The sequence below is a fragment of the Pteropus medius genome, unplaced genomic scaffold, assembly GCF_902729225.1.
Source record: "Pteropus medius unplaced genomic scaffold, Ma_sr-lr_union100, whole genome shotgun sequence".
Taxonomy (NCBI): Eukaryota; Metazoa; Chordata; class Mammalia; order Chiroptera; family Pteropodidae; genus Pteropus; species Pteropus medius.
Genome location: NW_024351729.1, coordinates 41299 through 67658, shown reverse-complemented (window position 1 = coordinate 67658; position 26360 = coordinate 41299). Strand labels below are relative to the sequence as shown.

Sequence of the window (26360 nt, the reverse complement as noted above, 5' to 3'; positions counted from 1 at the left end):
AAGCAAAAGAGATTGCCAGGTCTCAGGGATTATGGGACAGGTGCTGGGGCTGGCCAGTCACTGACTCAGAACCGGAAGTGTCAACCTGGGGAGGTACCATGTAGACGATAAATAATAACAGCAACTCCAACAGCAATAAGTACATCCACTCATCATCTCCTTTCCCACCTCGACCGTGAGACCTAGAGAAAGTAATGATGATTAGCTTAAAGGAGCTGAAGACTTCAGGGTCCCAATCCTAGAGTGAATACTTGATAAAAGTTTCCAAATTGGAGTGCTCCTGAGGTTCGGGCTGGAATTCTTCCAGGAAATTCACTCATGACTTTTAGTAAGTTGACTCTTCCATGATTTTGGAGATTCTTATTCTAGCTTTGTAAAAAAAGGAAAATAAAAACATATTCTGCTCTGATGATGAGATTTTGCTAAACTGCATCCACTCAATAACAGAGAGTTACTGTAAACCCACATTGTTCTTACAGTGTGTTCAGTGACTTTTATGCTTTTCCTTCTCGCTATGTCTTGACCCTGTTTTAGAGTTTGGTTCTTCTTAAATATATCATCATAAACAGGCCTTGGAATAGCCACCATTTACTTATTTCTGAGAATAAAAACTGTGTTCAAGGCTTCCATCATCCTCATAGAAATGCGGTACCTTTCAGCTACACCCAAGTCTCTGTTGTCGGGCAGTTTCGTTGACTCGATCTCTAGAGAAGGGTGATTGACAATTCGTTCCCTGAATGAAACTGTGTAAAGGATCCAATGACTAAAGAATCCATTTCCAGGCCATTCTTTCCCTCATGACATCTGGTCCTTCAATCTTTGATGCTGCTAAGCACAGTGCCAGGCTCACTCATTTTTCAAGTTGGTCACTCACAAAGTAGTTAGTTTATTGCCTCTGTGTGTCAGTTATCCCAAAATCTCATTACGGCCAGTGCTTCCTATGGCAGGCCTGCCTGCAATTGATCTTTCACATGTCCCGTGTGGAGTGCCACAACTGGGGCTTCTAGACATTCACAAGCCTTCCCGATCTGGTGTTACCGAGAAATGGCGGAGCAGAGGAAGGAAGAAGCTGAGGAAAGAGACTACGGCAACCATTTTAAAAAGGAAGTTTGTAGGCCTAAAAGCTAACCTCATAGAGGCAAATTAGGAAAGTATGACTGAAAAGCAAGCTCTGTAAATGGTTGAATACGCCTTACAAATGCTTTCAGCTAAAGGAGAGACGGTCTTCCAAACTTCAGTACCTGCTCGTTGATAGCAAAAGATACATTATATAACATAAAACGAATAACCATAAGTGTTCAAGAGTTGAATTAAGACCTTATGTCCTCTTCTTTGGAGGTTATCCTTTAAGAAAGCATAGGTTCCGAAAATTCTAATCTTATCATATCTGATAAAATAAACCCCCAAATTGCGTGAAAGGACTTGTGCTACAGGACACAGTGGAGGCACTTCGGCCAGGCCCAGCTGGGTATTTGGATCCTTCCTCCGGAAAGCTGGTGGAAGTGTCTGTACTGACTGTTGAAAACTGGGTTTACCCTTGGTTAGTCCCACCCTAGTGTTGTCTTTTCCCTTGACGACCATGGCAAATCAAACACATTTCTGCTTCTGAACTTTCAACTCGTTACATGAACTCTCATGAGGCCAAGCAATTAAGTAAATGTGTCAGCAACATTGATCCCGAGGGAAGATCTGGTCTAGTGTCTAAACTCACATGGTTCCATATTCCAGCTTTCCTCTTTTGGGGAGAGTAATGCTGCTTTTGGTACAAATGAAGGGGCTAACAATAAAGCCAATCACTTCCATTAATTTACATGTGTTGGCATAAGAGGGCACTATCTCTGCTGCAACAACTGACTCGTGGTTGTATCTGTGTCTTCTAAGGCTACAGTGTTGTTTATCCACTGGTGACAGTAGTGACAGCTCCACTGCCAGACAGACCACACAGTGTGACTTGGACGGTGCCCCTGTCCCCAGGCTTCAAGCACATGAAATTCGTACCCTGCTTCCCTGTGAGTGGCCTCTTGTGGGACCAGGAGTGGGAATATCTAGGAGAAATGTTCTCCCATTCCAACCGGACTGCTACATGGATGCCTCTCTTATCATCACTGGCTCACAATCTCGCTACTCACTTGCACTGTGAGATCAACTAGGCAGATATTTTTAAAAAAACATATACATTCTATGTCATAAAAGTATATATTTGTACACCTGACTGATTTCATGACATTATTCTAGAAGGGTGAGGTTATTCACACACTTTTGTAGCCACAAATCCTGAATGAACAGCCCTCTTTTATCCTTCAGAAAGAACATGCTGTAAATAGTTTTATGTCAGTAAAAAAGTCTAGTATTAAAGAAAATGAAATTAAACGTTATCGATTAATTTAAAAATGTTATCATACAGAAAATATGTTGCTACAATACCCTGAATCCATAACACTTCATTCAAAGAATTAAAATAAAGTTTATATTTTCTATATTCATGTCATCATGATTTCTGTCTCTTCTTGAAAGTGAAAATGAGACATGAAGGGGGACTTCCCTACCTACACATCAAAAAAGCTCCTCTGCCATCCTGCTCCATGATGCCAGGAATTCCACCCTTGAAAGGACTTCCTCTGCTAGATGGTTTGATTCATCCTCCTGTACTGTAACTTAATGGAAAAAAAATCTAAATTGGCTTGTGAGTTTGTGGCTTTGCAAGCTGTCCACAGATTTCACACTGGGGAACATAAATCTCTATACTGTTGCCAACCCTCCCCAAATCTGGAAGGAAATGGTAAAAGAAAAGAATAAGATTTCATAATTTCTGCCAAGTTTTTCTTGCTCTATGATTTTGTTTAGTGGTAAATAGTTTTGCCTATAATTATAGGCCAAGTGAGTGAATGTCCTATGTATGGGGAATGAATCTTAGAAGGGGAGTGCCAAGGGAGGGGCACAGAAAAGAGGGAAAAGCCACATGTGATGACATGGGTAGGGTAGTGTCCAAGTCTCCCCTGAAGTCTTGGGTGTACCCTAGTGCCTTGTGCAAATGATGCCAGGCAGTGGGAGGGAGGGGAGCAGGAACCAGTCTCGTGACACAGGGGCCAATCTTTCCAGACATCGCTTGCAGTAGACACGGAACTCGGAAAGTGAAGATAATGAAACAAAACCTCGGAACACACGCTCCTGCCTCCAGGATAACCAGAGCTGGGAAGGGGATGAAGACCCCACTGCACAGGAGCTAGTTGTTTTTATCTGCCTCTGCTGTATTCTAGTTAGTCTAAGTACATCCAAACTGGCAGTCAATCAGAAGATCATCTCCAGGAGCAAATAATGTCACTAAAACAACCAAGCTAGAGAAAATAGGAGTTGGGGATTGATGGGGTGTTACTTCTTCCACAGATCAGGGTAATATCAATAATAACCCCTTTGGTGTTTGGGTACCCAACATTTAAGCAACTATCCCTTCATTAATTATAGTATCTTCAAAAGAGATAAGGGAAGGTGGAGCAGGGGTGCTGCTTAGCTCCCCAGGTCCAAGATTTAGAGGTCACAAGGGTGAACAGTTACTCACAGATAGAGGAGCACCAGGCTGGTAGCCAGGAGAACCCAGGTTTCTGTCGAAAAGCTTGGGATCAGGTCCATGGCCACTTTCCTTTCGAGGTCTGCTCCTCTGAGTTTTCCTTTCAGCACTGTGTGCTCTTCTTTTCAGACCTATGCATGCAGAGCTTTTCTTCCACCTGGTGGATATTCGGTGAAACTGAATATTTATGTGATGCATTAGGGGGTGGGGCTTGAGTACCAGCCAGTAGAAGGCCCATCTCTGCCCCAACTGCAGCTGCCCTCTCCACCTTGATAGTTGGCAAAGCATCATGGACACTCCTACTTTGACCTCCCTTGAGTTCGTTTTTTTTTTTTTTTGTGGGAAACCAATAAACAACACACCCAATTTTATCAGTGGGCCCAAAGATTGCAGAAACTTAAGAAAAGCCGCTGGCATGAAATCTCTAACCTGCCCTTGACATCATGGCTGCCTGCACTAAAAAATGAAATCTTTCAAATGAGCTATGTCTACAGATCTGTACCCATGCAGTTTCCTCTGCCAAGGAATGTCTGTATGCCCCCTAGAAGGCTCCTACCCAACCTTCAAAACTGAGCTTAGACAGAGCCCCCTCTATTGGAGTCTTTTGTAAATGACCTCCTAGACCAGATATAACCACCTCCTCCCCTGAACAACTTCTCTTCCCTGCACACAATTCTATCATTGTCCTTTCTTCCCTCAGCACCACTGTTGGTCTCCACGTCAAGTTTTATTACCAGATTGAGAGCTTCTCAAGGGCGCAGTCTGGGTATTAGTCACCACCATGTCCCTAGTCTCTAGCAGAGCACTTTATAGAGAGTGGGCATTGAGAAGGGTTGTTGGAGCTGAGGCGGTACATATGAGGTCGTTGGGTGTCCCGTGCGTCCTTTTCTTGTGGCTCCTTGGTCACCACACCATCTTCCTGATTGTTAGTACAACAAGAAGGCCTGGCTGTGCCTCGATGTCCATCACTGTAAGTTCAGGCTGATCCATCAGGATTTTGTTGACAAGGGGCCCCAGAAAGAGAGGCAGGACACGGACGAGATGGTGATGACTAACCAAGTGTATCAGTTCATCCTGTTTCCTGTCCCAGCCCTCAGCAGGTCCTGCAGTAGACAGACAGATTTAAGATCAAAGAATGGCTTTCTCTTTCTGGAAAGATCACAAGTCCAAGAACAATGGATGTAAAGCGAACAGCAGCCTAAATGCCAAGTGGACCCCAAACCCCTTAGCCACCAATGGCATGGCAAATCTCCCTATGGACAGCACTCATAGCATGCAGGACTCCAGAGGAATGACATGAGCTTTTTTCCTGGGGCAAAGTGGGTCGGAGCATATGGGTTCCTGCTTTTTGACCAATGGGGGATTTTCTAATGGGCAGTGAGGAGCTGGTAGGAGGAGGCCTATAATAGCAGTCAGTGTCACCTTTAACTCCCCATCCCCACCACATTCCTGATGGGAGAGAGCTGAGGTCTGAGAGTCTGTAAATTCCACCAGCTCATTATCATCACTCAGACCCATGTTCTGTGTCTACTTGGCCTAGAAAACCATGAATTATGCCAAAAACAAAACCTCAAATGCCAAAAACAAAACCTCAAATATACTTAAAAGTTAAAGAAACAGGAGACACTAAAATTCTGTTTGTTCCATCCTTCTCTCTTTATCCCTTCCACTTTCATCCCATCTGCAGAAAGTGATAGACTCACCCCTATCCAATTCTTTAGGGCCCTCTGGCCTGAAGATCTCCAGGGCTGTCTGACACACGGCTGAGTAGGTGGACGTCTCATTGGTAAATGTAAGTTAAGTCCCAGCTATCTCACTCGCTTTCTTACTTACTTGGAAGCTTGTCATGCAACCCTAGATTTCTACAATCATGGATTGTCCTATTTGGGTTAAGGTTTTCTCCAAGAGGCACCTGTTAAATTCCACAGGTGCCATTAGAAGGTATAGTGCACGAATGTGTCTATTCACCTGTGCATTGATTCAAGGCCAAGTGAGTGAATGTTCTTTGTAGTTATTGTGCCAGGCTGTGGGCTACAAGCCATACAATCCTCATCCTCAGGAGCAGCCTGCCGGTGGAGAGACACAAATAACTGCTCAGTATGTGGCATACTTTTGGAAGCTCTGGGACAATGGAGCCCTACAGAAAGGTAAGTAAGAAGGGGCTGCAGGCTGCAATACCAACAAAGGGCAAACATGGAAAGCCAGAAGATGATCCCTGGGAAGAGTAGGATAAAAGATACCAGGAATTCTGATACCTTTCTGCTCCCTTTTGGTGCTCACTCTGGAAACTGTTAAATAGATTCATGCTGCGCTTCCCATTTACAGGTGCAGAAACTGCAGCTCAGTGACTGCAAGTGGCTTTCCAAAAGCTATTCACCACAACAGCATATTACAAATAAGCTAATACGAAGGGAGACTGAACAGTCTTCTTTTGCTCCTAAATGCCAGTATTCGAAATTTTCTGTTCCCTGATAAGAGTAACAGACCCAAGTGCAACGGTAGTTGGTTAAAATTCTGGTTTTGCATGGCGACCCCCACAGAAGCACCTCTGTGAGTCTTCCAGAAGAAAGGACTCCACATCATCACAGCAAAGACAGATGCAAGTCCTGATCATACTAAGGGTATTGTTGCGTAGGATCTCCCCTCTATGCTCCCAAACAGAGGTACATAGACTACATCCAAACAAGGAAAGCTTAAGTGTCATCTGATAACTATTGACAACTTAACTCCTTCACCTAAACACAAAGCCTTGATTATTATTCTTGGAAATAATAATAAGAAATAATAATAATAATGATAAAAAACTTCTGTGGAAAAATATGCTTTTGACTTCCTCCAAAATTACTCTTGACAGCAATGAATTTATAACTAAGCCTAATGACCGTTTGCCAGCCTTATTCAGCTCATGGACTGACTGGTTCAACTGGTTGGAGTCTATCCCAACAGCCATAAGCTAGTCATTGCTTGGGTCTAAAATGTAGCCAGCACCGATTCCTAAATAATGCAAACACCCTTGCTCCTGAAAGAGAAATAATACAAGGCATGATCTTTGTGCCCCTTCTTCCCACAGAAGGAAACATCTAACATGAAAAGACTTGCAACTAAGAGTTGCGCTGAATGTATAATAAATACACTGTGTATCAGAAGAAGACCCCACACACTTCATATCTCTCATCTACTCATTTGCAATGTTAAAACTCTGCTCCAAATGCAGAGTACAAACATGAGTATAACCCAGACATTATTCAGGTTGATATAGAGACAAATTAACAGATAATTATAGTTCTGCCAAGTTAAAGTAATTATGTAGGTATGAGAAATATAATGTCCTCATCAACAGAAAATTGCTTATCTGCTTTCTCTGTCTCCTTAGCAAACGGTCAAAGTTGAATCTCAAATGACATTATTGGAAGCATTAGGTTCAGATATCAGTATATAGGAGACGCTGTCAGGCTCTCAGCAATGCAAGGAGCTCCATCAGTCTGATATTTCTGTCCTTTTAAATGTTAGTCCATGTGGCACCTCTTCTAGAAAGTCCATCCTGACTTCCACTGGTCCAGAAAATTGCTCACTGGTTGGAAAAGAAGTATTGCCCTGAAATGATTTGTGTGTTAGATTCAAATTCACAGGTCACAATCCTGAGTGTACAAAAAAGTGAAAGCAAGATTAGGTGTCTGTAACTCGGCTCTCAAATCCCCATACTTCTCAGTAGGGCAAAACTTGGTCTTGTCAATTCACTGTAACTAGCTGGTATCTAAACTTTGGTGGCTGGACCTTGTGGTTGGTGGAGGAATGGCGAAAATGTGGCAGGCCTGTGGACGTTCTCTCTCGGCATTGGAGGAAGTGGGCATCTCTCCCCAATGTATGTTAATTGGGTTGTGTTCAGGCCACAAGTCAAGGCTGAATATAAGAGTCAGGATCCCGCCCTCATGAAGGCAAAGTGGGTAGAGACACGAAACAACTAACCACACAAACAAATGTTGAATATTAAATCGAGACACGTGTTACGAAGTAGCAGTATTTGGCACAATGAATCTTTCCATAAACTTTCTTCTCCTTTGAAAGATATGGAGACAATAAAATCAACAGGACTTGATGTATTGGAAGTGTGTGATTGTGGGCATGCCGGTACTTGTTCCCTCAACCGTCTCTGAGGGAAATTGACCAGAACTGACCGAAGAGAACTTGTCTCGACCACAAGCTCCCTTCGCTGCATGCCTCTCTCAGGCTCGGTGTCCCTCTAGGATTTTCAAAAACCCTCCCTTTTCCTCTTTTATTCTCCTCCCTGTCATTTAGGGTCCCCAGGTCCCCTAGCCCAGTCAGGAACCAAGAGTACCCGAGGGCAAGAGGGAGAACAAGGATGGCATGGGACGGACCTGGGAGAAGACGGTCGCCCATTTAAGTATGGAGCTCTTAATTCTAGAGTGTTTTCTCATCTGGGACTGCAGAAAACAGGCATGCCACACACACAGACACACGCACTCACACACACCTAACTTCAAAAAATAATAAATAGATAATATTTATTGTTCTGAGTACTTGGCTGTCTTGACTGATTTAATCCACCCCAAATATTCTATGGAATAGGTATGACCCCTATTTTACTGATGAGCCAACTGTGGCACAAAAAGTTTAAATGACCATACAGGTTTCATCACTAATTACTAGCAGAGCTGGGATTCAAATTTATATTGTCGAACTTAGAGTCTAAGGTCTTAACTTTAATCAGGTTTAGCTTTGCCCAAGAATTAATGGGCAAAGAGCTCAGGCCTTTTGAGAGAATAGTGACCAACACACTAGCCCAACACAGAGACAAGCTGAAGCCCCCTAACAAGCCCAACAAAGAGAGCAGGGGTAAGGCATGGGTACGCCCATTCAGAGCCACACACATTCCACCGTGCAGAAAGTCCTCCTTTGTAATAACTATGTATAGTGCCAGGTGGGTACTAAACTACTCAGAGAGATCACTTTGTAAGTTATATAAATGTCTAAGCACTATGCTATACACCTAAGATTAACATAAAATAATTTTGAATGTCAACTCTAATTGAAAAATAAAAATTAAAAATTAAAAGGGAAAGTCCTCTTTGCCCAAAGTAGAAGCACTTCCCTCGACTTTACAGCAAAGGAAAGAGGAGGAAGAGGTTACCTCATGGCTGCTCACTGCCTAAGTTATTTTAGAATGTGTCTTTCCTGATAAACATACACTAACACCTCTCCCACACTGTACATTTAAAAAGGTTCTTTCAAGTCTTTATTAATTGATCCTCATGACAATCCTGCGAGATAAGCATTGTTGGCATTATTGTAATTCCCACTTCACAGATGTGAAAATATAATTGAGGATAGAGAAGAGTCTTGTCCAACCAATTAAACCATTAATCCAGGGCATGAGCCAGATCTTGTGATTCCAAATTATGCCAGCAGCATTCACGCTTGGATTCCAAAGGGCCTCCTGAAATAATTTGGCAGATTGTCAGCCTCATATGGAAAAAAGTTTTACCTTCCACTCCTCCCAGCACACATCCACTGTAGTTGAATAAATGTTACAGAGCTGGTTGTGACCTCGAAACAGTATACACATTCTTCTACCCATTACTAAATTGTGTATTCACTGAACTCATGGTATCAGCAGAAAGGGGATGGTGCAAACAATTGCAGCATGTCACAATCAGAATCAGTTAGGTCTCCAGGAAAGCAGAAAGTAAAAGGTGATGAAACCAATGAGTGAAAGAGGAATCGGAGAACGGTAGGTAAATTTCAGAAGACCACGTGGAAAGAAATTAATAAAACAGGAAGTGTAAGATGGAAGAAAAGATAAGCAACTCAAATATGCTGCAAAATGGAGGGTGGGCAAAGCCTTCGAGGTCTAATCTAAGTGTTGATGGGACTGACCACCGAAGGGGTTCTGTCTGACACTAGGCTAGCCTCATCCAGGGATTCCCTACTCAGCCACACACAGAGCTGGTGAAACATCAATCCTGTAACATTTCTCCATTCCTCAAATCCTTCCAACAGCTCCCATCATGCACAGGATGAAATCTAAATGCCTCAGGGTATCACTGTGAGACCCCGTTCATCTGGCCAAGTCTGGTTTCTTCGGTCTCCTCTTGGTACAACTCTCATATGTATGTGATGTTTTAAGCAAATGATGTGATTTGCCATTCACCAAGCTCCCCAAATGAGACATGTTTGTGTTTCCTTGTGTCCACACAGGTTGGTCTTCTGCCTGGAATAGGCCCAACCCATTTTCCATCAGGTGAATTCCTAGCCATCGTCCAGGAGTCAGCCAGAGCATCATTCCACTGCATCAGCAGGTAGGTGGTGGGGAGACCCTCACTTCTGCATGTTTACAGTTCCTACAGAGGAACAAATAGTGACCAACAGCCCAGAATTCTCATTACATTCCATGTGCAGGGAGAGCTTAAAAATAAGAGATACTTTGGCCCACCAGAATATCTGAAAGTAGGAAAAAAGCATCAGCATTAGAAAAAAGGCACCACCAAAATTAAAAACTTTCTCCTCCAAGCCACTCTAGCATGCAGCCAGGGATGAGGAGTGCTAATGGAGATGTGGTACCCAATGCATGAATTTTTCTCCTTCAGAGCAAGGACTCTGTCTTCTCGATTCTGAGTCTCTGGCCTAGCATACAACCTGGCACATCACAGACACTTGTAAATGTTTGTGAATGAATGGAAGATTGACTGAATGAATCAAACCGATGAAGGTTAATTAACGAGAGTCGAGATGATGGCAGGGACAGCCTAGAAATCGCAAATAGTAAACAGTAGCAAATGAGACAGTGAGCATTTCCTAAGCTGGTAATCAGTTAGTAAACTAATAATCAGGGAGATAAAATTTGGAAACAGTCAAGTAATGAGAACAATGACCAAGAAGAAGTGACTGATCACATGAAGCAGCCATCTGAGTCATGTAAAATAATGCAAACACCATTTAAGGTGTTTATTTAAGCTGTCGTTTGCTCCAGAGGTGGGAAAATCAAAAGTTTCCCATGTAAAGTAAACTTCTCATCACTGTGATTTGAGAGCCTCTGGAAATCTCTGTTAGCACTGCTCTCCCGTGGATCAGACTGAAAGCAAGGACTTCGTAGAGAAGGTGGAGGTCATGGCTGGTTCCAATCCTGGCCACACATGGAGAAAAGCCAGCAGTTCTCGAGGCTCATCAAGAGGCAACTGCTTCTGGAAGCCATGAGTCTGTTTTCAAAAAATATTGATATTTTAGTCTATCATACCAATTATGAGATATACTACTAAGCAAAAACAAAAACAAAAACAAAAAAACTATGATATATGAGTTAGAATATAAAATTACATCTACAAGTACACTTCTATAAGGAAAAAGGCATAATCGGTCATTTCTCAGTTGTTCAATTATTATTCACTTGCTGCCTGTGTATTCGCTTTATCAAATGCAAGCATTTTATAGCAGTTAATGAGTAAAGCATATTGGTAATTTTTTAAATTGTGGACTGAAAACCTGACCTCAAGAAAATTGTAATTGTTGCTATGAATTGTGAAAAATGTTACTTGAAGTATTAGAAGCGATAGGCTATTTCCTAGGAAAACGTAATTTAACAAAAACAACCCAAGAACAAATAAAAACCTAAATAATCTCATAAGTCCTTAAAAAAAGCATTAGGCAGAAATCAAAATCGTCCCACAAGGAAAACATCACGTCCATAGAGTTTTACAATAACCTTCGAGGAACAAATATGTCTCAACCGGATTCCAAAAAAGTGAGCCCAAGACATAGGCTTTTGTGCTACTATTTTGTTATAGAATATGAACTCAGGAGCGTAGGAGTGAAAAAACATAGGAATGAAGCATGGAAGGAAGGAGAACCCGCAGGCAGATTCCTTACTAACACAGCCAGCACTGTTTGTTATCAGAAACAACTGATCTCTGGTCAAGAGAGACCATCTTCTGAGAGGCCACATGACCACTCATTAGGACAGCCCATCCAAGGGAAGGAAAAGGGAAGAAGGTATCCACTGGTTTCCTTCTCTCATTGGTGAAATATTCTTTCCATGGGGGCATTAACTCCCCCAAACTTCTGCGTTATAAATGATTTGGTCAGTCTGGAGGCACTGCCAAGCTACACCTATTCAATTTAGGTTGGAAACTATGCAAAGAAGTTCCCTTCGGTAGTGGCTGGAACAGAACAAGTAGACAAAGACCAGGATAGGTCAATTAGTTGTTAATGCTGTCCAATACATTATCCCTAAATGTAATAGCTTAAACAACAAACATTTACTCTGTCACATTTTCTTAGAATCCTGTATGGCTAAGCTATGAACCTCTAGTTCAAGCTCTCTCTTGAGTTAACAGTCCCGCAGTTAGGTTTCACTGTGGTCTTCCCCAAAGACTTCACTGGGTTAGGATCCACTTTCTAGTCCATTTAGGTGGTCATTGTCAGTCTTCAGTTCCTCACAAGATCATGGACTCGGTTCATGATTGGCTGCTGGCCGTAGGTCTCCCTCAGTTTGTTGCGACCTGGGTCTCTCTATAGGGCAGCTCACAACATGGCAGTTGGCTCCATTTAGAGTGTGTGAGTGAGACAGGTGCCTGAGATGAAAGTCACAGACTTTTTATAACCTATCTCAGAAGTGGCATCTCATCTCTTTTGTCATATTCTATTCCTTAGAAGCAAATCACATGATCCAGCCCACACCAAGGAGAGGTGATTACACAGGAGTGTAACTACTAGAGGCAGGTACCCAGGATGGAAACCACAGATTTTATTACTTACTTATTTGTTTGTTTGCTTTTGGCATATTGTAAGCAATCAACAGATGTTTATTAATAATAGTAATGATGACGATGACAATGATGATGTTGCCCAAAATATTTAATAATAAAAATTAATTAATCATTACCCGAGCATTTTTTAAAATGCTTATCTGTAATGATTAAATTATTCTTTTTTTTTTCAATTAAAATTATTGGGGTGACATAGGTTAACAAAATCACATAGCTTTCAAGTGTACAATTCAATAATATGTCGTATGTATATTGCATTGTGTGTTCACCACCCAAAGTTTAATTTCCTTCTGTCACCGTATATTTGACCCCTTTTACCCTTATCTACATTCTCTCTCCCTGGCTTCTCTCTGCTAACCACTAAATTGCTGTCCATGTCCATGGGAAGCCACAGACTTAAAAACAAAAAAATTAATGAATTTCTTTGATCCAAACTCACAACGTATTCCAGAGAGCAAGATTTAAAATGCTGCAGAGCATAACAGTTTTGTAGTTTCTTTTATGCATTTGAAATTAAGAAGGGAAAGTGAGGAAGATTACATAAAGGTGGGAGAAAGAAAAGCAGGGCTGAATTACAGGATTGTTAAGATTATTTGCTCCCTCTTGAAGGTGGTTAAGTCTTAGAAGGCGCGATCTGAAAGAAGGGTTTACACATTAAAAGGAAGGGTTTGAAAAGAGGAATTTCAAAGGTGAGTTACCTTAGGTTCAAGAAACAATAGACAGGGTTTGCTTAAAGCAAAGATAAATCTTTTCTTTTTCTTTCCTTGAGTGGCATTTAAAATATATTTTAATGAGAGTGGTTTTTTTTGGCCATCTTTAAATAAAAACAGTTTACACTTTTCAATCTGAAACCACTCTGACATTAGGACTTAATTGCGTCCTGGTTCAGAGGGCTTAGATGCCACCACTCTGCTAACTCCCCAAGGCTCTTGAGACAGGTGTGAGCCAAGTCCTCCTCTGCCGGAAGTCCTTGTGGCAACCTCAGAAACTTGATTCTTATCAAATATTTAACCATTTTCAATTTTGTATTCACTGAAGGGATGTTTTTTGGAACTTGAAGTACGTGCTTTTTCTAATCCAAGCATCTTATTACATCTTTTTTCCCAATAGGGATGTCTTTTTGTACTTTTTCTGGTAACAATATACAATTTATGCGAGTGCTGTGGATCCCTACCATATTTTTTATGATCTGCAAGTGAAGGCTGAAACACTTTACTGGAAGTCTTTACTTGGTAAATTTGTGGCAAATCCAATCTGTACAAATAAGAAACTCCACACCTTTTGTCACAATTTGTAGTCTGCCTGGGGGGCCTCTGAACTATTGAGTACAAAATTCCAGCCATGAGGATGGTGAATGTTCTCTATAGAGGCAGTGATTGCTAAATGTTGTTCAGCCTGAACTTACCCACCAACCAAAGATAAACCTTTTATAAAAAGTTTTTTGCCTGTGGCATGACTACCTACGATAACCTTCCCAGTTAGAATCTATGATCCAATCACCCTATGGGTTACTTTCTATAGAACTTTTTTTATCATCCACAATCCCCCTATTTGGTCATAAATGAATCCAAAGGATGCATTGATGACTATCCTTTTGGTTGGAGCCACAGACTTTTTATAAACTAATCTCGGAAGGGACATTTCACATCCTTTGCCATATTTTATTCATTAGAAGCCAGTCACATTATCTGGCCCACACCAAGGAGAGGGAATTACACAGGCATGTAAATACTAGGAGGCGAGAACATTGGTGGCCATCTTAGAGGATGCTATCACTAACGTGAAGCCAGGAGAATCTAAAGTGTCACATAAAATCAATCCAAAGAATTGAAAAGGAATGCTACGTGCCCAGCTCATTCTATCAGGATAGTATCAACTTGATCCAAATCAGACAAGACAGGACAGAAAACGAGGATTGCATGCCAGTAACACTCAGGAGTTTCAACACAAAAATCCTAAACAAATAGTAGCACTCCAAATGCATCAGTGACAAGGCACTATGGCCAAGTTGGATTTGACCCTGGAACTCCAGGGTGGTTAAGAGAGAGAATATGTAAATATTAGTTATCACATTAATCAATTGATTAAATGAGAAAAGTTATATCATCTCAATAGTTTTCAAAAAAGCATTTGATAATATTCAAATCCCATCTATGATATTAAAAATCTGAAACTACTCATAGCAGGGATTTCCTTAATCTGATAAAACTATCTACCAAAAAACCAAAAGAAAACATCATTCTTCACAGAATAAAATCTTTATTCTTATGGCATTTTAATATTTTACTTTATGTACATATAGCCTTTCACAAGTATACACTTCTTAAATAAATAAAACCCTATGAATTAACTTATTTTTGCTGTCAATGGGAAGAACGTCATTACTTATTTTTGTCAGAATTCCTACTTGTGAATCCCAGGGTGAACATTGTAGATGTTTCATATAAACGGAATTATGTACATGTGGCCTTTTACATTGCTCTTTCATTTAGAGTAAAGTTTTCAAAGTTCACCCTTATTTTAGCATGTATCAGTACTTTGTTACTTTTATGGCCGAATGCTATTGTATGTATATGCCACAACTTGCTTATCTATTAATCCATTATTTTGTGGTGTTTCCACCTTTTGGCTACTGTGAAAAATGCTGCTTTGACCATGAGGGTACACATATTTGTTTAAAAAACTGTTTTCCGTTCTCTTTGGTATGTACCCAGGAGTAGAAATGCTGGCTTATATAATAATTCTATGCTGAACTTTTTGAGGAACTATCAAATTATTTTCCACAGTGGCTGTACCATTTTACATTTCCACCAGCAATGTATAAGGGTTTCAATTTCTCCACGTTCTCACCAACACTTGTTATTTTTCTTTATAACTATCCTAGTGGTTGTGAAGTAGTAGTTTTTCTGGGACTTTGACTTTGTGCAACACAATGGATAAGAGCCTGTGAGACCATGGTAGGGATAGAGGAGGACAGGTAAAGTGTATGGTTGGGAACCTACCCTGGTTGGCCCCTTAACTTTCTATGGGCTCCAGGGACTAGTGTGTTCTCTGCTGTATAGACGGCCAGCTAATAGGGATTTACAGAATGTGCTGATATGGAGGCCCTCAGCCTCAGTTGTTGAATTTATAAAATGAGCATTAATAATTTATGTCTTTCTTTTCCCCAAAGAAGTCTTGACAAGAAGAGACCCTGACCTGTGAACTGCAGTAGCTTGAGGCCTAGATCCGGAAATCTGACTCGTGGTACTATGACTAAAGAGAACATATGACATCGTTCAGTCAGATATCTGACCTTCTGCAAGTTTATCTAAAAATGTTCACTCATGTGAACTTCGAAACAGTTCAACTAGTGGCTGAGAGAGGGCAAGAGTTATAGAGTAATCTCAAATTGCGCAATGTATTTTCTTTTAGCAGAAGGAGAAACAAGCTCAAGTTATAGTTTAAAAATTACTAGAATGTTGGCAGTTTGCTGATTATGAAGTGTTTACCTTTTCCCATGTCATCGATCATGTTTTAATGGCTCTTTTGGGCCAGAGCAGTGGGACATATTAAAAAAAAAAAACGAACAAACAATAAACAAACACAAACAAGATCAACAATATACTGCCTTCAGGAGACTCATCTCAGATCCAAATACAAACACAGGCTTAAGAAGAAGTGGTGGAAGATGATACTATAAGCAAATAACATCTAGAGAAAAGTCTGTTTTGCAGTACCTATATCAGACGAAATAGATTTCAAGATGGAAAATGTAAAAAGAGACAAACATGGACATTTTATAATGATAAAGGGGATGATTCATCAAAAAGACATAATATTTATCAACATATACGCACCCAATCTGAAAGTACCAATGTATATAAAGCAATTAATAAGAAATCTAAAGAGAAAAGCTATCAAAAATACAATTATAATAGGGGATTTGAACATCCCACTTGCAGCAATCAATACATCATCCAGACAGAAAGTCAATAAAGAAATATCGGCTTTAAATGACATTCGACCTAATAGACTTAATTAATATGTATACAACTTTCCATCCCCAAATGACAAAATACACGATCTTTTCAAGTACACATAGAACATTCTCAAGGAAAGGCCAGAGGTTGGGGCCCAGAATAGGCTGAATAAATTTAAGAAGACTGGAATTATACATATTACACATATTTTCTGACACAATGGTATGAAAATGGAAAGTAACAACAATAAGAAAGCTAGAGGAATTTGGAGGAACATGGCAGAGTGAGAGACGTCCCAGATCTCTCCCCTTGATACAACAAGTTGAACATTTAAAACTCAACAAAAAATACCCAAGGTGAACAACTGCACTTATGAGAGTGGGATCTGTGCATAAGAACTACCACAGGTCAGAACCCCGGGTGTCAACTGGATGGCTGGGAGAAATAAAGAAGCTGCCCCTTGCAGCCACCGGATCTAACTGTAGGAAGAGGGAGAGCGGAGAAGGTGTGGTGAATTCTGTGAACAGCCCTGCATGGGAGTGCTGTGAGCTCCACGCAGCCAGCAACATGGCCCAGACATTAGGGCAGAAAGAGGAGAAGCGGGACAGCAGAAAAACAGCCATTGATTTTTACCAGCCGCAGTGGCAAAACCAAGACTGAGTGTGGCCCCAAAACCGAAACACAGAGGGCTCCTTCCCCCATACGCTCTGAGACTGAACACCGCAGAGCCCCAGGAAAATATGAGCAAATGCTACTGAGACTGTTGCTAACACTGACAGGGACTGAGACTGAGGCTAGCGAGCGTGATTAAACATCTACAAGAAAAAGAAAAAGGCAATATTTAGGCTTTATATAAAGCAGGGATGCAAGAGGCTTAGACCCTACCTACTGGAAACCAAAAGAAAAGAGCTTTCTTTGCAACAGACTAGAGACCTTTATATAATAAATCTTTCTGGAAAAACAGCAGAATACATTTCCATTAATGCCCAGGTGGAGAAATAGTCTATTAAACACCATGAACAACCAAGGTGACAAGGCATCTCAGAAAGGAAGAGAAAAATCTCCAGAAAATAAGCTTACAGACTTAGAAATATGCGACTTAAATGACATAGAATGCAGGATGGTACTTCTGAAAAAAACTCAGTGAGTTCCAAAACAAGTCATCTCAACAATTTCAGGCATTGAAAAAACAACTAGGTGAACAGAATGAGTTCTTTAGCGAAAAGATAGAAACCATCAAAAAGAACAGAATAGATCTTCTTGAGATAAAAAAAAAAAAAACATACTGCAGGAGTTGAAACATGAAATGGCAAGCTTGGGAAATAGAGTCGACCAAATGGAGGAAAGGATCACCGATATCGAAGACAGAAATCTAGAACTAAATCAGAATGAAAGAGAAACCAAAGAAAGAAAAATAATGAAAGAGAAAAACAAGAACTGGCTGATATCATCAGGAGAGGAAACATAAAAATAATGGGCATTCTCAAAGGCGAGGATAAAAAGCAGGGACTAGAAAGCATTTTCAGACAAATAGTTCATGAGAATATGCCAAATCTAAGGAATGAGCTGGAGCTTGGAATGCAAGAAGTCAGCAGAACATCCAATTACATCAACCCGAAAAGTCCTTTGCCTAGACACATTGTATTAACATTATCAAAACTCAGTGACAAAGACAGAATCCTCAGGGCAGCCAGGGAGAAGAAAATGGTACCTTATAAAGGGAAACCCATTATGTAAAATTACAAGCCAGAAAGGAATGGAATCAAATATTTAAACTATTAAGCGAAAGGAACTACCAGCCTAGAATAATGTATCCAGCTAAGCTCTCCTTTAGATATGAAGGAGAATAAAGACCTCTCCAGGTATATAAAAACTGAGGGAATTTTGCACTACAGGAAATACTAAAAGGGGTCAGGTCACCTAAAACAAAATAACAACAACAACAACAAATATATATATACACACATACATATATGTATATGTATATATATATATGTGTGTGTGTGTGTGTGTATATATATATATATATATATATATATATATATTAGGAGTAAAGTGACTATCAGGCAACTAGAAGCAGAGGAGTGGAACCCTTACGAAGAACAGGGCAGTATAAGCTTAAATAATAATAAGAGAATTGCTATAGCAGGATAGTAATGAATGTTCAGCATACATAGTGAAAAACTGAGATAACAATGACTGAAAAGTGAGGATTCAAAGATCCTAATTCGCAAAGAGGAGTGGAGATAAGGCATGCATAGATGAAAAGGGGTGACTGTGTGTATATATATGTATATATATATACGTATATATATACGTATATATATATATATATATATACACACAGTCATCCCTTTTACCAGTATAAATATGTAAAGGATAGTCATATAAATATATAACTATATATATAACTATCCTTTACATATTCATACTGGTAAAAGGGATGACTGTATATATACATGTTTATATAACTATCCTTTACATATTCATAATGGTAACCACATGACAAAGACTCACAACAAAATTGTATAACATAAAACAAGAAGGACCAGAGGTAAAACCCACAAAAGCCAACCAAAATAAAGAAAACAGAAACATAAGGACAAGGAAGCAATGGAGACACCGTGCTACCAGAAAGAAAAGATAAAATGGCTATAAGAAGATCTCATATTTCAATAATCACCCTAAATGTAAATGGACTGAACTCACCAATAAAAAGGCACAGAATTGCAGAATGGATCAAAAACAAAGCTCAATCATATGCTGCCTCCTGGAGACACATCTCAGCTCCAAAGACAAATATAGACTCAAAGCGAAAGGGTGGAAAATGACATTTCAAGCAGATGGCATTCAGAGAAATGCGGGAGTAGCGGTACTAATATCAGATGACATAGACTTTTAAATAAAAACGGTAAAGAAAGATACCAAGGGACACGTCATAATGATAAAGGGAATCCTGCACCAAGGGGACATAACACTTATGAATATCTACAGACCAATATCTGCTCCTGAAATATGTAAAGCAATTACTAACAGAACTAAAGGGAGAAACAGACCAAAACATTATCGTAGTAGGGGACCTAAATAGCCCACTTTTGGATGTGGACAGATCATCCAAACAGAAAATCGATAAGGAAATAACATCCTTAAATGACATATTAGGCCGACTGAACGTAATTGAAATATACAGAGCCTTCCATCCCAACAAAGCTGATTATACATTCTTCTTTAGTGCACATGGCACATTCTGAAGGATTGCCACATAGTGGGGCACAGAGATAGCCTCAACAAAAAAAGAGGATTGAAATCATACCAACCATAGTCTCTGATCATAATGCTTTGAAACTAGAGATCAGCTGACAAAAAAATAATAATAACAACAACAACAAAAATAATAATAAATAAAGCAAGCAAGAAAGAAGAAAAGCAGAAGAATCACAAATACATGGAGATTAAACAACATACTACTGAAGAAAAATAGGGTCAGAGAAAAAATAAAAAGAGAGATCAAGAGATACATAGAAATGAATGATAATGATAGTGCAACATATCTTATGACCACTTTGGGACATGGCAAAGTGGTCATAAGAGGAAAGTTCATATCATCACAGGCCTAGCTCCCAAAACAATAATGAGCCCAAATAAACAACCTAATGCTTCATCTTAAAAAACAAGAAAAAGAAGATCAAATGAAGCCTAAAGTCAGCAGATGGAAAGAAATCATCAAAATTAGAGCAGAAATAATTGAAATCAAAAACAACAACAAACACAATAGAAAAATAAATGCAACAAAGAGCTGATTCTTTGAGAAGGTTCTTATAATTGACAACACCTGGTTAGACTCACTAAGAAAAAAAGAGAAAGGACACAAATAAACAAACAGGGATGAAAGAAGGGGAATGACAATTGACATGGTAGAAATGCAAATGAACAGGCAAGAATATTATGAAAAAGTATATAACAGCAAATTTAATAACCTAGAAGAAATGGACAAGTACTTAGAAAAATACAATCTTCCTAGACTGAATCAAAAAGATGGAAAATCTAAATAGACTGATCAGCAGTATAGAAATTGAAACAATCATCAAAAAACTACCAAAAAGAAAAAGTCCAGGAACAGATGGCTTCACCAGTGAATTCTACCAAACATTCAAAGGAGATTTAATACCTATACTCTTCAATGTCTTCCAAAAAATCGAAGAGGCAATACCTCTCAACTCATTTAATGAGGCCAATATTGTTCTGATACCAAAACCTGGTAAAGATAACACACGAAAAGAAAACTACAGACCAATATCTCTCATGAACACGGATACAAAAATCCTGAAGATACTAACGAACTGAATACAGCAACATATTAAAAAGATTATACACGACGATCAACATGGGAACTAAACTCATCCCAGAGGCTCAGGGATGGTTCAACATATGCAAATCGATTAATGTGATACACCACATAAACAAATTAAAAAATAATCATATCAATGATGCAGAAAAAGCCTTCCACAAGATACATATCCATTTATGATCAAAACACTTAATAAAATCAGTGTAGAAGGAAAATACCTTAACATAGTAAAGGGCATATATGACAAATCCTCAGCTAACATTATACATAATGATGAAAAACTAAAACCTTCTCTCTAAGATCAGGAACAAGGCAAGGCTGTCCACTATTGCCACTGTTATTCAATATAACATTGGAGGTCCTAGTGAGTGCAATCAGGCAAGAGAAAGATATAAAAGGCATCCAAATAGGAAACAAAAAAGTCAAACTGTCACTATTTGCAGATGACATGATTCTCTATATAGAAAACCCTAAAGATTCCACAAGAACACTACTAGAAACAATAAGCAAATACAGTAAAGTCTCCGGATACAAAATCGACATTCAAAAATCCATAGTGTTCCTATACTCTAATAATGAAGCATCAGAAAAAGGAGTGGAAAAAATAATTCCTTTCGTAATTACGACAAAAAGAATAAAATACCTAGGAAGGACCTATATAATGAAAACTATAAGACCCTATTAAAAGAAATCGAACAAGATACAAAGAAAGGGAAAGATATTCCATATTCTTGGATTGGAAGAATCAACATAGTTAAAATGACCATATTACCTAAAGCATTATACAGATTTATTGCAATTCCCATCAAAATCCCATTGGCATTTTTTAAAGAAATAGAACAAAACATCATCAGATTTGTATGGAAGCACAAAAGACCCCAAATTGCCAAAGCCATCCTGAGGAAAAAGAACGAGGCTGGAGGCATCACTCTGCCCGACTTCAAATTATACTACAGAGCAACAGTAATCAAAATGGCATGGTATTAGCAGCAAAACAGACACATGGACCAGCAGAACCGAATTGAGAGTCCAGAAGCAAACCCATATTTATATGGGCAAATAATTTTCGCCAAAAAAGCCCAAACAGTGGAGAAAGGAAAGCCTCTTCAATAAATGATGCTGAGAAACCTGGAAAGCCACCTGCAAAAGAATGAAATTAGACTGCTGTCTATCACCGCACACGGAAATTAACTCAAAATGGATTAAGGACCAGAATATAAGACCTGAAACAATAAAATGCATAGAAGAAAACATAGGAACTAAACTCAAGGACCTTGGACTTAAAGAAGATTTTATGAATTTAATCTCAAAGATAAGGAAAGTAAAAGCTAAAATAAATGAATGGGATAACATCAAACTAAAAAGCTTCTGCTCAGTATAAGAAATTGTCAACAAGGAAAAGAGACAACCATCTGAATAGGAAAATATATTTGCAAGCAATGCCTCCGATAAGGGCCTAACATCTAAAATATATAAAGAACGCTTAAAACACAATAACAACAACAAAAAAATGATCTGATAAAAAAATGCAAATGAACAGGCAAGACCTCAACAGACACTTCTCCCTAGAGAACAAACAAATGGCCAACAAATATTTGACAAGATGCTCAACATCACTAGTTATTAGGGCAATGCAAATCAAAACCACAATGAGATACCATCTCACACCCATTAGAATGGCTATAATCAACAGAAGAAGTAATAACAAATGTTGGAGAGGATGAAGAGAAAAGGGAACCCTCATACAGTGCTGGTGGGACTGCAAATTGGTACAGCCACTATGAAAAATAGTATGGAGGTTCCTCAAACACTAAGACTTGATCTACCAGAAGATCCCACAATCCCTCTACTCGATATTTACCCCAAAGACTTGAAAAGTAATATCCATAAAGATATTTTCACACTGACATTCATAGCAGCATTATTCACAGTGGCCAGGACACGGAAGCAACCGAAGTGTCCTGCGATAGATGATTGGCTAAAGAAGCTGTGGTACATACATACAATGGATTATTACTCAGCCATAAGAAGAGATGAAATACTGCCATTCGTGACAATATGCATAGATCTTGAGATAATCATGCTAAGTGAAATAAAGAAAAAATTGAAAATGACATGATATCACTTATATATGGGATATAAATCTAAAAGCAACAGATGAACAGGACAAACAAACAGAGACTCAGGGTCATGGACAACGGACTAGTGGTTACCAGAGGGTATGGGGTGGGGGAGGACAAGAGAGTTGGACGGGGATAAGGAGGTCAAATATAGAGGGGCGGGGGAGGGCGAAATGGGTAAATGGGATCAAATATATGGTAGCTGAAGGAAACTGGACTTTGGGTGGTAATCACACAATAGAATATATAGATGTCAAATTATAATGTACACCTGAAAATTATACAATTGTATTAACCAGCATTACTCTGATAAACTTAATAAAAAAAAATGTAGAAAAAAGACAGAGGGACTCTCACAAGCATCAAGAGAAAAGCAATTAGTTACCAACAAAGAAACTCCTATAAGACTCTCAGCTGATTTCTCAACAGAAACTCTGCAGGCCAGAAACTATTGGCAGGAAATATTCAAAGTGATGAAAAGCAAGGAGCTATACCAAAGTTACTCTACCCAGCAAAGTTATTTAGAATCGAAGAACAGATCGAGAGCTTTCCAGACATGAAAAAGCTAAAGGAATTCATCAACACTAAGCCAGTATTACAGGAAATATAGGAGGGACTCTTTAAGAAGAACAAAGAAGAGAAAAAGATTTAAAAAAGATGAACAATAAAATGGCAATAACTACGTAACTATCAACAATTACTTCAAGTGAAAAAGGATTAAATGCTCCAATCAAAAGATTCTTATCAAAAGGTGAACGGATAAAAAAGTAAGACTCTTTCAAATGCTACCTACAGGAGACTCACTTCAGATCAAAAGGCACACACAGACTGAAAGTAAAGGAATAGAAAAAGATGTTTCATGAAAATGGAAACAAACGAAAACCTGGGGTAGTATTACTTATACAAGACAAAATAGACTTTAAAACAAAGGCTATGACAAGAGACAAAGAAGGACCCAGTTATCCTACTTCTGGGTATTTATTAAGAAAAAAAAAACACAACAAAACACGTCTTTAAAATGACATGTGAATCCATATGTTTATTACAGTATTATTTACAGTAGTCAAGATATGGAGACAACCTGGGTGTCCATCAGTGGATGAATATATAAAGAAGAGGTGGTACATATAGACAGTGGAATATTACTTAGCCATGAAAATGAATGAAACTTTGCCATCAGCAACAACATGGATGGACCTAGAGGGTATCGTGCTGAGTAGAGTAAGTCAGACAGAGAAAGACGAATACCATATGAGTTCACTTACATGTGGAATGTAAAAAACAAAATAAATAAACTAACAAAACAGAAACAAACCCCTAGATACAGAGAACATTTTGATGGTTGCCAGATTGGAGTTAGGTTAAAGGGGAAGGGATTAAGAAGTACAAATTGGTAGTTACAAAATAGTGATGGGGATGTAAAGTATAGCATAAGGAATATAGTCAATAATATTGTAATAACAATGTATGGTGTCAGATAGGTACTAGATTTATTGGTGCGATCACTTTGTAAGTTATAGAAATGTCTAATCACTATGTTGTACCTGAAACTAACGTAATATTGTATGCTACTTCTGATTGAAAAAGAAAAAAAATACTTAAAAATAAATGATAAAATGTGATAATTTCATTTTAAAAAGAAATAGTAATATAAACATGTTATTTGATGACAGGGAAGTAAACAACAGAAGAAACAAGAAAATTGGTTCAGAGTGTACTCTGGATAGAAAATCAGAGTAGGGATCGGGTAGGGCAAGGCACCACTGATTTTGTTATAAACATTGTAGGACCGTCTGAGTTTTTAAAGCATGTACATCTATTAATCTGATGTTTAAAAAAATTTTAAAGCCTCAGATCAGGTGTCATCTCCTCCCAACTTCCCCTGGGGCCCTTCTCTGGGCCCCCAAAGCACTGGGCTGACCTTCTGCCATATTGAATCGATCTGTTCAAGGGCCTGACACTTATCCACCAAACTAGGGGTATCTTGTGTCTGCCCAGAGTGGGGCTCAGGAAATGTTTGTGTATCTTAACAAAAGCCCCTCCAAGAGCCTCCTGCTTACTTCCCAGGCAAGTTTGAGACAAACATCCTGATAACAGCTGTTGGATAATCCCTAAATAGCATAAGGACGAATGGTGCTGGTGAAAGTCCATATGCTGTTCCCAATACCCGTTTCACAAACAGTCATGAGACGGTTTTACTGAAGACCTACTATGTGTTCAGCAGTGTGCTAGGCCTTGATAGAACATAAGCGGAGTCGGCTTAGCCTCAAAGCCACCCCTGCCCTTTGGGGGCCTCCTGGACCCCACCCCAGCTGTGGGACTCACGAGGTCGTTTGGCAACATCACTGCATATGGTTAAGGCCACAGGTCTGGAGAGCTCTGCCTTTTCCAGTTCTCTCGCCTTAGGCAAGTCATTAACCTCTCTGTGCCTCAGTTTCCTCAGAGGGCTGTTAGGATGATTAAGTGAGGCACCTGTAAAATTAAAGTCTTGGATTGACTGCGGAGAATCCTTTCATTTCATCTTTGTTCATCAATCAATTGTGTTAAGTATCAACTATAGAAATGAGAGATGTAGCACTTTTGAAAATGCATACTGATGCCCAAAGAAAATGCAGCCTTTTAACTTTACATAAATGTGATCATCAATCCCCACAAGACCCTACCTGGGGCATGATTGGAAAGGGGAATTTTTTGATTACCATAACCAACTTTGTGGTCTCATTTGTGTAACTGAGTTTCTCTGAGTTTAGACTTTCTGACCCCTTTTTCTGCCTGCTCTTCCCAGGATGAGATAGGGGTGTTTGGGAGTATGAACTATGGAAATGGGAAAATGGGCCTCAGACCCTCACTCTGCCCTGGGCATTTGCAAGGCATATCTGTTTCTCGCTCCGGTTCTGCAGAGGCTCCTCGAGGGTCTGCAGCTGGTTTTGTGGTTCTATCAGGCCTGAGGGTCGCTCTTGTGACCTGGGGCCTTCCTCCACCCAGCCTCGATGGGAGTGCATGTTCACTGTTGTGTGAGACGGGTCCCCTTAGCCTTCCCCTGACAGCCACGTGCAGGCACATGCGCTCTCCTCAAATCCTGTTATAGGCTGAATTGTGTACACTGCTCCAAAATTTGTACGTTGAAGTCCTTACCTCAAGTACCTCAGAATGGGACTGTAGTTAGAGACAGGACCTCTAAAGGGCGAATTAACTTTAAATGAGGACATATGGGTGGGTTCCAAGTTAGTATGACTGGTGTCCTAGAAGAAGATTCAGACACAGACAGGCATAGAGGGAAGACCACGTGAAGACAGGGAAGAGATGGCCATCTTAGCCAAGTAGAGAGGCCTCAGAAGAAACCAACCCTGTTGACATCACTCAGTAAACAGACTAACTGAATAATCATTAGTACCAGTTCTTAAGGGATATCATGAAGGGTCATGGGACACAATAATGTAAGCCACTTGCAAGTCTGTGGAATAGGGAGGGTCAAGCTTTGGGCAAATATGGCCAGAGCCATAGGGCCATTGACACTTTGAGCAGCTGACTTTAAGCACAGTGCCTACTTCTGGCACTTATTTTGAAGTCAGTTCAAAATAAGTC

At 39.6% G+C, this 26360-nt stretch overlaps 1 protein-coding gene and 1 pseudogene across 3 annotated transcripts in view; both read right to left on the bottom strand.

Moving 5' to 3' along the window:
- Nucleotides 1–26360, bottom strand: part of LOC120587429 (cytochrome P450 3A12) — an 89074-nt gene that overhangs the window by 29910 nt on the left and 32804 nt on the right. The window contains exon 1 of one of the 3 annotated variants that reach the window (XM_039844159.1): nt 3557–3742. The exons of the other annotated variants lie outside the window; for them this stretch is intronic. Within the exon in view, the coding sequence (XP_039700093.1) occupies nt 3557–3627 (71 nt within the window). The 5' untranslated portion in view covers nt 3628–3742. Of the gene's footprint in view, nt 1–3556; nt 3743–26360 lie in introns of those variants that run through there. 3 annotated transcript variants of the gene reach the window in all.
- Nucleotides 12553–13688, bottom strand: LOC120587431 (39S ribosomal protein L30, mitochondrial-like; annotated as a pseudogene).